Genomic DNA, 11288 nt, shown 5'->3' on the forward strand with positions numbered 1-11288 from the left:
CTGTTCTGTATTTCTTTCGCTTTCTCTCTCTCTTTTCCAGTTCTTTTGCTCTACCTTCATTTTTTCCTTTTCTCTCTTTTCTCTTTCTTCCTACCCTTCACTCTTCCTTTTCTCTCCTTCTGTCTTTCTATTTCTCTTTTGATTACTTACTTTTCCCCCTCTCTCATGACTTTTTATCCCTTTTGTCTCTCATGCTCTCTCCCTCTCTCCTTTTCCTTCCCTCTTTCTCTTTTATTTCTCCCTCTTTCTCTTTCTCTTGAATCTACCAGTCAGGCCCCCGACAGAATGTTTGTTCTATCGTGTGGCCCCCGAGTTCAAATGACTTTGACACCCTTGCTCTAGGGGCATTTCTCTATTACCGTATTACTGTCGTAGTATTTTTACGGTACTTTCATTCAGCGATTTTAATTTTCACTGTGTGACGTTTTGAGTGTCGAGCGACTTAAAATTCGACTCTCTCCCGCCGTCACTTATGAGTGCTGATGCTCATTTTGTCTGCCACTCTGTCCCAAAATGAAAATGTTAAAAATCCCTACAACTGAAGATACTTACGTATTTTTATTATTATTATTATTATTTACTTTTAGCACAGGCGCTGGGCAATGGAGCAAAATGCGCATGTCCTGTTTATAGTTCCTAACACTTACCCAATCAAAACGTTTGAGTTTCTTTGCTACAGCTTCTGGATAAAACGTTCGTTCTCGGTTAAGGTTTTTTCCTGCGAGTTTTTATTAGAAATGTCTTGATAGTGAACCTAAATCGTTTAATTAGCTTTCTTATAAAGTATTTTTAGCAATTTGCATCCAAAGCAGGGACTGCTGGTGTGACTACGTGACTGTAAACTAGAGTAATAATTAGAAGAAAATAGTGCTTCTTTGGGCACTGTGACTCTCCTTATTTATCCTGTTCAGCACTTTTATTTCGGTTGCACTCCACAATGCAAAGACATCTTGGGGTCAATGTATACACACTGTCCCTTTAAAAGATTTCGAGTGCATGTTTCTTATGGCACCATATTTTAAACATTATATTTTACACATTTTCGTCATATCTCACATTTTTTCTCTTTTCCTGTAATATTTTTGATTTTGGTACTTTCGAGCTTCCATACCTCAGGGCCAGTGAGCCCTTCATGAGGTAAAATGTACTTGTACTTTCCAAATCCTCAACTGTTTTGGCATGTTATACAGTAGTGTCACACTTAACCGGGCCGCTGTCTCTAGGATGCGTCATGGTCTGCAACTGCAGCGTCGCTTTTTGGATCTCCGGTTGCACTTTCGGAACCACAATTTCCATTCGCCGCTGCGATTTCTCGAGCTCTGCTCCTAGTAACAATCATATCAGACAATTTATTATCACACACAGCTTTGTCATCCACATCTTGTTTTCCTAATTTAACGTTACTGCCCTGTTGATCTTGCTTGGTCTCGTTGACGGTGGCAGCGTGAGCCGTGGTACCGCGGTTCAGATGGTACCCTTTTGAGCTGCCCTCGACCTGGACTGCGGCCAGCGTTGCCCTCACGACGGTGTACGGTCCCTCACGCCTCGGATGGTTCCACTTTCGTTGAAACCCAAATGTAGACGAGATCCCCTGGGACGTCTTTTCAAATGGTTGTTCGACCCTGGACTCTTGTCTCTTAACCAGCCAGTAGATGACAGCCGTCAATTGTCTCATACAGTCTCTCAGTTCAGTTTGTAGTTGCTCAAGTGGCGGCCCCTTATAGGGACCTCCCAGATGCGGCGCTGGTCTGCCTGTTAGCATTTCATGCGGTGTTAAATGCGTGATCCAATGAGTTTGCATGCGATAACTCATCAGTGCTAACTGTAGCGCATCCCCTCAGTCGAGCCTAGTACTCACAAAGATCTTGTTTATCTTTGATTTTAATATTCCATTTACTCTTTTCCACCATCCCTTGACTTTGTTGATAAACCTCACCGAACCGTTGTTTAATGTGTAGTTTTTGTAAGATGCCCTTCACGACCTTTTGAACAAATGTTATCCGAGCTTATTTCTGACGGTATGCCAAATCGCGGAATAACTTCTCTAATCAAAAACCTAATTACTGTTCCCGCACCTAGATCTTTTGATGGCACTGCTCCTATTATTCCTATTACTCCTATTATTATTATTCTCTCCGTCTACCGTGGCCTGTATCTGATATAAAGTCAACGGTATTCCCCTGTTACCTATTCTCCTTAATAATCCTCCTGATGCTCCTGCATCTGGAGACACATCACCGTTTTCCTGGAAAGCAGATTCAAAATACAATTTTAGCAGTATTTCTGTGTTAAAAATAAAATAATTCACAATCCAAACATATCAATATTCCTCAGATTTGTAAACACTACGTCAATCAACAAGATTCTAGCGTGATTCAATGCAGACTCGTGTTGTTCGTTATCACCGCCTCGTCGACGGCCTTGGCCGTCTGGCTCAGTCCATCGTGACGTTCCACTCGCAATCCGCTGCAGGAATGTGCCATGAGCTTTATCAGTGCCACACTGACCTTGGTGCCCAGTTGTCTACCTCTTTCTCCTCGAAACTGGCTGCAATCAGTTCAGATTGCCACCTGCTCACTGTTTGAGGACAGCCTGGATGTGCTCCAGTGTCCCCACGACCCTGCTGTAGACAAGCGGCGCAGACAACGGATGAGTGAACGTCTTTGTTTGTTTTTTGCCATCTTCAGCCCTTTTCAACAGTCCGTCTGACTTCTGAATCCTGTTAAATCGGTTATGTTTACAAACTCGGATGTTTAGTCTAGGTTAAATGACCATGAAGAGATCACCTAAGCAATTAAATTCTTAAATTTGTCATGGTCTTCCTCAAGATCGAGTAATCTGCCCCTCATTGTCTTTTGAAAATGCTTGCCAAATTGTTTCCTCAATTTACCCAAACTATACTTATCACGTTTATCGGAACAAGATCCCACAAATCAAAAGGCCACACGCAAACGGAGCACTTGACGAATTAAGTACTCCCTCCACTTTTTTTTTATTTTCCATACAGCAAAGGAGCGAAAGACGGGGGAAAGACGGGGGTGGGGCGGGAATACACACGGTTGAGCTCAACTCACACAGAGCGAAAGACGGGGGAAAGACGGAGAGTGGTGGGGGTGAGCTTTGTGTGCGAGAACAACCCACAAAAAGCAAGACACTTTAACGCACATACAGGACCGTAAAATGTAGAATAAGCAGTCACTCCATCATTCATCCATGCTTCCTTAACTCCTCTCCCAACGCCAAACAAAACAAAAAAACAAAAAACAGTTAAGTATAAATCACCCGCGCACATTCACTCAGGCGGGCGGGGGAGAAACCGAACCGAACAGAACACACATCCACAGACAGAGAGACACACGCACAATTAACGCCAGCTGGCACACACACCAACATTTCCGAATGAGACATCTCCCAGACTGAAAACATGTCAGCAATTCTCACACATTCTTTGTATCGCTTGTTTCTATGCGAATATATCTTAATAATACAACATCTGATTACTGCTCATTTTTCTAACGCCGGTATAACCTTTTAGATTGTAGAAAATGGCGAGGTTCCATGCACCACACTTTTTCTTAAGTGCAAGGTTACATTTCCCTCCCAAATCATCAATCGACTAGGGAAACACATAAAACATGCCCCGTATTAACCATACATAGATCGTCTACTCTCGAACTGTCACTTTAGCAAATGACGACGTCTTATCACAGCTTTACACAGATCTCAAGACAATCATAAATATACAAATACCGACGCCGCTGCACCATTTTATCCAGGTAAAATTAGCCTTTTTCCTTTTTCAAGCAGCCTACGTCCCAAAACAAACAGGATTCTTTGAGCACCGAACTCCCGGGACAAAACAAAAAAAATAAATCTCAACTCAGTTTACATATCTCATCCGTCCGAACTTGGGCCTGATTATAGACGGAAAATCCCACGTGCACGCATAATTTAGCTCCGACGCCACAGGCTCCTGTCCACCCACGAATCTCGACAAGCAAATTGAAACAAGGAGAGAAAAAAAACTATCCTTACCTCAACCGCTCATTCGAGACCGTTCCACTGAGAAGTCTTTTCCCTTTTCTGTTTATTTAATTAGTGCCAATCCACGTTGCGGCGCCAAATGTTGTAGAAATTGGAGGTCCGATAATCGAGAGAAAGTCTTCTCATAAGTGGATAAAAGACATAGACAGAGAGCCAGCCTCGTTACGGAGGGAGATGTCACTTTATTGATGCGTCAATAAAGATCTCACAGAGCTAGGAACATGACAATGTATTTAAAGCTGGTAGTGACGATTAGGCTTCGATTGAGTACACCCCAAAAGGCGGTCCTGTATCACGTATCAAGTACAGAGCGTCCCGTCCCTTGCACGCTATCTTCAAGGAAACTTAATGTCTGCCAAGAGTATCTTCAAGGATGTCTACCCGACCTTTTCCCACAAACGTAAGCAAGTCTTTCTAAATTTCTACATGTATGCAAATCCATTCTACATTTGCAAGTGTATTTGCCACAACACCATCGGTCACCAACACAGGCCCTAGATGGCCCACTTAAAACAGTTGGGTAATCCATTGACCAGTTTTGAAAATAGCTCACAAGTAATGGGTCATTGTGATCTTCTAGGAAATTTGATCTAAAAATCATCGACACGATCAGTGTCTTTAAATACATTTTCAATTCTTCTAAAATTTGAGCCTTTGACTGATGTGTACCTATTTTCTATTTTTTTGTATTGTTTATTTTTCTTTCCAGTCACTTTGAAAGAAATGTCAAATCACAAAATTACCAGAAAAGAAAAAAAGGATGAAAGGTTGAAGCCAAATTCTTATAAATAACACATTCCCTAAATAACTGGATGCTTCTATTAATCATATAAAAAAATGATCATATCTTACATTATTTTAACAGTCATTTGTCAATCCATTCAAAAACGATTACATTATTTGAATCACGATATATACAGTAATTTACAATTTCTGAGAACCTTTCTTTCCCCATCCTTCTTACTCTCCAACAATAATATAAAGTTTAAAACCTGAGAAGAAATGGGCATTTTCTCTTGAATAATTTGAAACGGAATTAGACATTCACCAGCATTTCTTTGTGAAGAATTTGGGATTCAACCCTCCTAAGAATTAAAACGAGGTTTTGATGTAATAACAACACATAGGGTTCGCACCGGTGCTTGAAATCTGGGAAAATGCTTGACCTTTGATGGGTTTTCAAGTTCAAGGAAAATTCCTGAATTTTGAGTGAAATGCTTGTAATTGGTCGAAATCTTTGCCATGTTTCTCGCCAGTTTGACTCCACAGATCACACGGTAAATAAAGAAGAAGAAAAAATTATTGGTCGGCTTAAAAATGACGCTCACACTGCAGCTGCAATACTTGTTTGTCATGCCAAGCGTCATCGCATCAGATAGAGATGCCAGGTTACAGTACGAATGAAGAATAAATTAAAAACGAATAATGTAAACTATGCTTAAAACGTGGTACAACTCCACACACATCATGCTGCCAAGTGAGCAAAAAAGAGATGCAACTCTTCACTATGGGAGAGTCGGTGCTTTCTACTCATATGTAAAGTGATATGTGGCAATGACTAGCTTAACTGATTTTTTTTTGCAAATGGTTTGTTGCACGCTACACGTATGCAGGGGCACTATAAATTGTGTATTAGTGCAAGAATTATATATCAATTATGGACATTTATTATAGGCCTTAAAAAAATTTACGGTAACGTTTCCCATTAGTAAATCGTAATGGGAACTGAAAATGTTAGCTACACATTACCGTCATTTTTACCCAAGTAATAGTACTCAAGTAATAGTAATAGACACATAAATTATAATATCAGTATCTGATTGCGACAGCATCGGGCAAATCTTTGCAATATTACAAAGGTAGAATAAAGTTTTTCCTGGTAATATTTGTCACATGTAACTAAAACAACAGATTAGGAATCAAATATGATACCTAGAATTTCGATTGAGTCACTGTGTGATATTACCTTTGTCAGGTTTCGGAGCAGTGTTCGAGAACAAGTCAAGACAATGAGCTGGACTAAAAATGAACTTATTGTTTATTTCTGGGTTGAGGCGTCCAAAAATTAAGCAATATCCATCTTTGTATCTCAGTAAGGCAATCCTCTTAATTTCCTCAATTTAACGGAGCGGTTGCCTCCAGTGGCATCTGCATTGTAATGGAAACTGCTTTTATACCTGGAGACAACATCACCAAGCGGAAGCATATAAATACTAAAAAGAAGGGGGCCAATTACAGAGCCCTGTGGAATGACACCGGTGACCAATGTTCCCTCTATGTTGCGCGCGTCGCAATCGCGCACTGCCTGCACATTCTCAGCCCACAAGAAAATCTCCAGTGCAATGTTCCTTCTAAGCTGCGTGTGTGCGCAATTGCGCACTACCCAGAGCTTTTCCGCGTACAAGAAAATCTAGCCAGCTCACAAAAATCAGGGCTCGAAATTGCTAATTAAGAAGCACATTAAGTCAAAGTTACAGTGCATGAAGGTAAAAATACACGGGTTCCCCTGACGTTGTGTTCTAAATGCGGTATTTCGGAAGTCAAGGTCGAAGTAGAACGAAGTTAAATAAAGTCAGTAGAGTTTTTAGAGAACCGGCTTCTTCGGCTCAGCTCACTAAAAGGAACCGGCTCTTTTGGGTCCTAAACGGCTCTTCAGGTTGTTTTTGCTTCTTTCATCCCTATATGACCAAATATTATGTAAAATTATGCACAAAATGACTTAAAAAGAAGGGGTAATAGAACAAAAAAGAAAATACCAAAATGGAAAAGTGGTGAAAAGCTGAGAAAAAAAAAAAGAAAAGTAAGAGAAAAAAGGAAAAATTCAGAAAAAAAGAAAAAGAAACACTTGGGATTGCTGTTGCTCACTGTTGTTTCAAGCCTTGCTTACCGACTTTGTGAGACCCGCGGAAAATTAGAGGGAACATTGCCGGTGACATCCAAATGTTCAGAGGTCATATTGCCGCCGTTAACACATTGCGTCCTTTTTGAGACCCAAACCACTAGAGTACGGTTCCTGAGATACCAGAAAAAAACGTAACAAAAGAAGTAAAAGGAAGAAGGGGAAAAAGGAAATAACAGAAGAAAGGAAGAACAAAATTGACTGGTCCAAATTGTCCCTAGGTGCGAATGACCGAGTGAGTTGTCTGTCCCCGTGTGCCCTGCGATTGGCTGGCAACCAGTTCAGGGTGTCCCCTGCCCACTGCCCGATGATTGCTGGGATGGGCTCCAGCACCCCCGCGACCCTACTGAGGATAAGCGGTGCAGCTAATGAGATGAGAGATGAGGAAGAACAAAGCAGGAAGAGAAACTCAGAGGAAAGAAGGAATAATAATTAATAGATGTAATTCACTCTGTACCCTTGTACAAGACAGATGTTTTAGCAGGTGACTCAGACCATTTTGACCTGAATTCTAAAAATTAAAAGCTGGTAATGACCTAGAACATTAACACACAATGTTATTCAGCTCCGAATAAGGCAATTTTCTCCTTTTCCCTCCCAGGTTGGCTACCTGGCCGGTAGCAATGGTCATCTCCTCCCCGCTACCTACCTGAGCCAGCTGGACAGTGCTCTGATCCCCGTCATCCACGCCGGCTCCTACCAGCTCAGCGAGGGCCCCGTCGTCATGGAGCTCGTCTTTTACATCCTGGAGATCATATCCTCATGAAAACTCGTTCTCCTTTTTACCATTGCACTTGCTGCCCTGTGCCTCTTTTCTGTTTTCATTGCTAAAGCTTTGACTGGACGTTCGTTTGGCGCCTCCAGAGATTACGCAAGACGACGCTGATGATGTCGTCCTCATCACAAAGATGTAAAATAACAAATGATATATATACATACAGGCGTGTGTGTAGAGAGTGATATATATATAAATACAAAGTGAAATAAAATGCAGAATCAGTGCACTGGATTCTAAGCCATCTCCGGGGAGGATTTGTTAAGAACGAAATGAAATGAAATGAAACGAAGAACGAAAGACAAAAACTGCACAGCAAGTTTGTTCCCGCCGCCAAATGGACGTGGCTGGAAGGCCCTCTGAATGTATTCTCTTTCTGTACAGTCCACACATTTTCATTTTTGCCCATATTTTCTTTTTTAACAAACTATCAGATTTTCTACCCACCATCATTTCCAGGTGCTTACATTGGATGTACAGTAAATCCCCGGGATATGACATGAATCCTCTTGAGGTGGGGATCGCAAAGCAAATTTGCCGTATAGCAGGGGATAGAAACGTATGGTAAGTAGCTAATGCCTTCTAAAAACCCGGTACCACTGAAAAAAACATTATGATGACAAAAGTGTATAAAGTAATACTTATGTGCAATAAACTTGTATGTGATAAAATGAATATATGTGTAAAGGGAAGAACTAAGTTTTATTTAGATTTTGGTGTGAAGCAAGCTGAGCTGTCGGGAGTGGAGTAGAAGGTGAATGGCTAGAGGTAGGAGACGGAGTAAAAATTAAACGGATTTTAAACTACATGCCAGAATTATCATGCCATTATATTTCCTTGTTTTAATCACCTTTTTATTGTTAATAATGGTCCTGTCTGGCCTGTTTGTATTTTTGTTGCTAATCACAAGCTTTGTTTCAATGGTTATCCTGTTTTGCTTCTCTCTCCAGCATCACTGCAAGGTTTGGGACCCATAGCTAATAAATACTGTACAAAATATACAAAATTTGTGTTCCCGAGTCTTTACAAATCACATGAAATTCTGAACTGAAAAGAGATGGAAAAGCATTGTGGGAGGTAATTCAGCCAATAGCAAATCAGTGTTCATGATGCTGTGATGCAAACTAATAAATGGCCAGAATCCATATGATGTCAACCAATTGGAGACAGGCATCTTAGAGATGTAACTCATCATATGGATTACCACAGCAAAGTTTTTGGGCACACCAAATAGTTTGTAGTTGATGTTGTATGGTGGGGAAACCCCTGTGTAAAGGGGCTGAAAGATCCTTTTCCACGCCAAAATGTGAAAATGGCGTAAGGTGGCGTTGCCATATCCCGGGGGTTTACGTAATTGGGAATTAAATTGCATGAAGGTCCATTCAATTTACCACATGTTAGCATTAGCATGTAGCATTTCCCTGCCAGTATCTTTGCATGCTCTCCGTCTGAAACAATCCGGGTTGCATTATGTTCCAAAACTATTTTTCTATGCCATACATACTTACAGTATTTCTTTAGTTTCTGTAAAAAAAACCTACATGATCCCCTTCCCTTCACAATATATAAACCACAAATGGTGTAGTTTGTTAAATAAATGTTGAAATCAAAATGTGAATCATTTTCCCCATTTTTTTAAGTGACCTACCCTAAAACTGGGTCGACAACAATGTTCCCTCTAATTTTCCACGGGTCTGAGCGTTCACACAAAGTCGGTGAGCAACGCTTCAAAACAACAGTGAGCAACCATAATCCCAAGTGTGGCAACTAAATCGTTATCAAACATGTCCAAAACTTGACATAAAGTTACATTTTGCTGAGTTTCTGGCAATGCAAAAATCTTTTTCACTTTTGAATGAATTGACTCATGTACGATTGCAAAGGTTGTACGGCCTACAAACGTCATTTGTTTTTACAATTCTTTCACAAGATTTCCATTTCTGTTTTTTCCTGGTATCTTCTGTTGCATAATACTAACATTTTTGGGGGCTTATTTAGTCGGTTGCACGATACACAACTGTATTTAATCACATTTTTTAGTGAAAGTACAATGTTGGCAACAAGATTGACTTGGTATAATTGGAAATTATTTAAATGCAACACAAACTTTTTCTTCTTTTTTCTGTGTTTTTTTTCCCACTTTTTTAAAAATTCCTTTAAAAAAATCTCATTGTGTTTATTTTTTCCGAGCCGTTACTTTTTTCTTTTTGTTCTCTATTTACTTTTTTCCTACATTTCTTTATTTTGTTTTTTCTGTCTTTTTCCTGAATTTTTCTTTCTTTTTTCTCTTCCTTTTGTTTCTTTTTTTTTTCTCAGCTTTTCACTACTTTTTCATTTTTTTTTTTGTTCTATTCCCCCTTCCTTTAAGCCATTTTGTGCATAATTTTACATAATATTTGGTCATATAGGGATGAAAGAAGCAAAAACAACTGGAAGAGCCGTTTAGGACCCGAAAGATTCGGTTCCTTTTAGTGAGCCAAGCCGAAGAAGCCGGTTCTCGAAAAACTCTACTGACTTTACTCAACTTCGTTCTACTTCGACCTTGACTTCAAAATACCGCATTTAGCACACAACGTCAGGGGAACCCTTGTGTTTTTACCTTCATGCACTGTAACGTTGACTCAATTCTCAATTAGCAATTTCAGCCCTGATTTTTGTGAGCAGGCAAGTTTTTCTTGTGCACGGAAAAGCTCTGGGTAGTGCGCAATTGCGCACACACGCAGCTTAGAGGGAACATTGGTCGACAACATTAGGAAATGGACTGGTGCCAACTTTGCCATACCTAAAAACAGGCCAGGAACTGTCAACAGTGGAAAAAGCTGTCCAGAATTAAAATAATGTAATAGTTTCTAGTGTAAGTTAGCTAAAATTGGAATGTGATATGATCAACTTTCTGGTCTTGGTCAAAAGTCTCAGTGCCACATTTTGAATGAGCTGCAAATTTGCTGCTAGACATCGGGAGACCAGAGAGCAATATGTTACAATAATCAAGCCGAGAAACTTAGTAACTGATTGCGACAGCATCGAGAGAATCTTTGCAATATTACGAAGGTAGAAGAAAGCCTTTCTGGTAGTATTTGTCACATGTAACTAAAACAGATTAGGATGAAATATGAAACCTAGAATTTTGTCACTTTGTGTGACGTTACATTTGTCAAGTTTCAGTGCAGTGTTTTAGAACAAGTCACGACAATGAGCTGGACTAAAAATGGCCATATTGTATATTTCTGGGTTGAGGCGCTAACATTTAAACAACATCCATCTCAGTAAGGCAATCCTCCAAATGTCCTCAATTTAGCGGAGCAGTTGCCTCCAGTGGCAGATTTGGTTGAGTGTCATCTGGATTGTAATGGAAACTTTATATTGTACCTGCAGATAACATCACCAAGCGGAAGCATATAAATACTAAAAAGAAGGGGGCCCAAGTACAGAGCCCTCTGGAAAGCCACCGGTGACATCAAAATGTTCAGAGGTCATATTGCCGTAGTTAACACATTGCGTCCTTTCTTAGACGTAGGACCCAAACCACGAGGGTACGGTTCGTGAGATACCAGAAGAAATGGAACGAAA

At 40.3% G+C, this 11288-nt stretch overlaps 1 protein-coding gene across 5 annotated transcripts in view; it reads left to right on the forward strand.

Moving 5' to 3' along the window:
- The window catches only part of zfyve9a (zinc finger, FYVE domain containing 9a), a 48398-nt gene extending 39075 nt beyond the window's left edge, over nucleotides 1-9323 (forward strand). For all 5 annotated transcript variants that reach the window (XM_088346046.1, XM_088346054.1, XM_088346058.1 and 2 more), the window contains one exon: nucleotides 7545-9323. In XM_088346046.1, coding sequence (XP_088202172.1) covers nucleotides 7545-7709 — 165 coding nt within the window. In that variant the 3' untranslated portion in view covers nucleotides 7710-9323. The remainder of the gene's footprint in view (nucleotides 1-7544) is intronic.
- The last annotated feature ends 1965 nt before the right edge of the window (nucleotides 9324-11288 follow it).

This window comes from Urocampus carinirostris, chromosome 1 (assembly GCF_059441175.1).
Source record: "Urocampus carinirostris isolate Australia breed hairy pipefish chromosome 1, RoL_Ucar_1.0, whole genome shotgun sequence".
NCBI classification, from domain to species: domain Eukaryota; kingdom Metazoa; phylum Chordata; class Actinopteri; order Syngnathiformes; family Syngnathidae; genus Urocampus; species Urocampus carinirostris.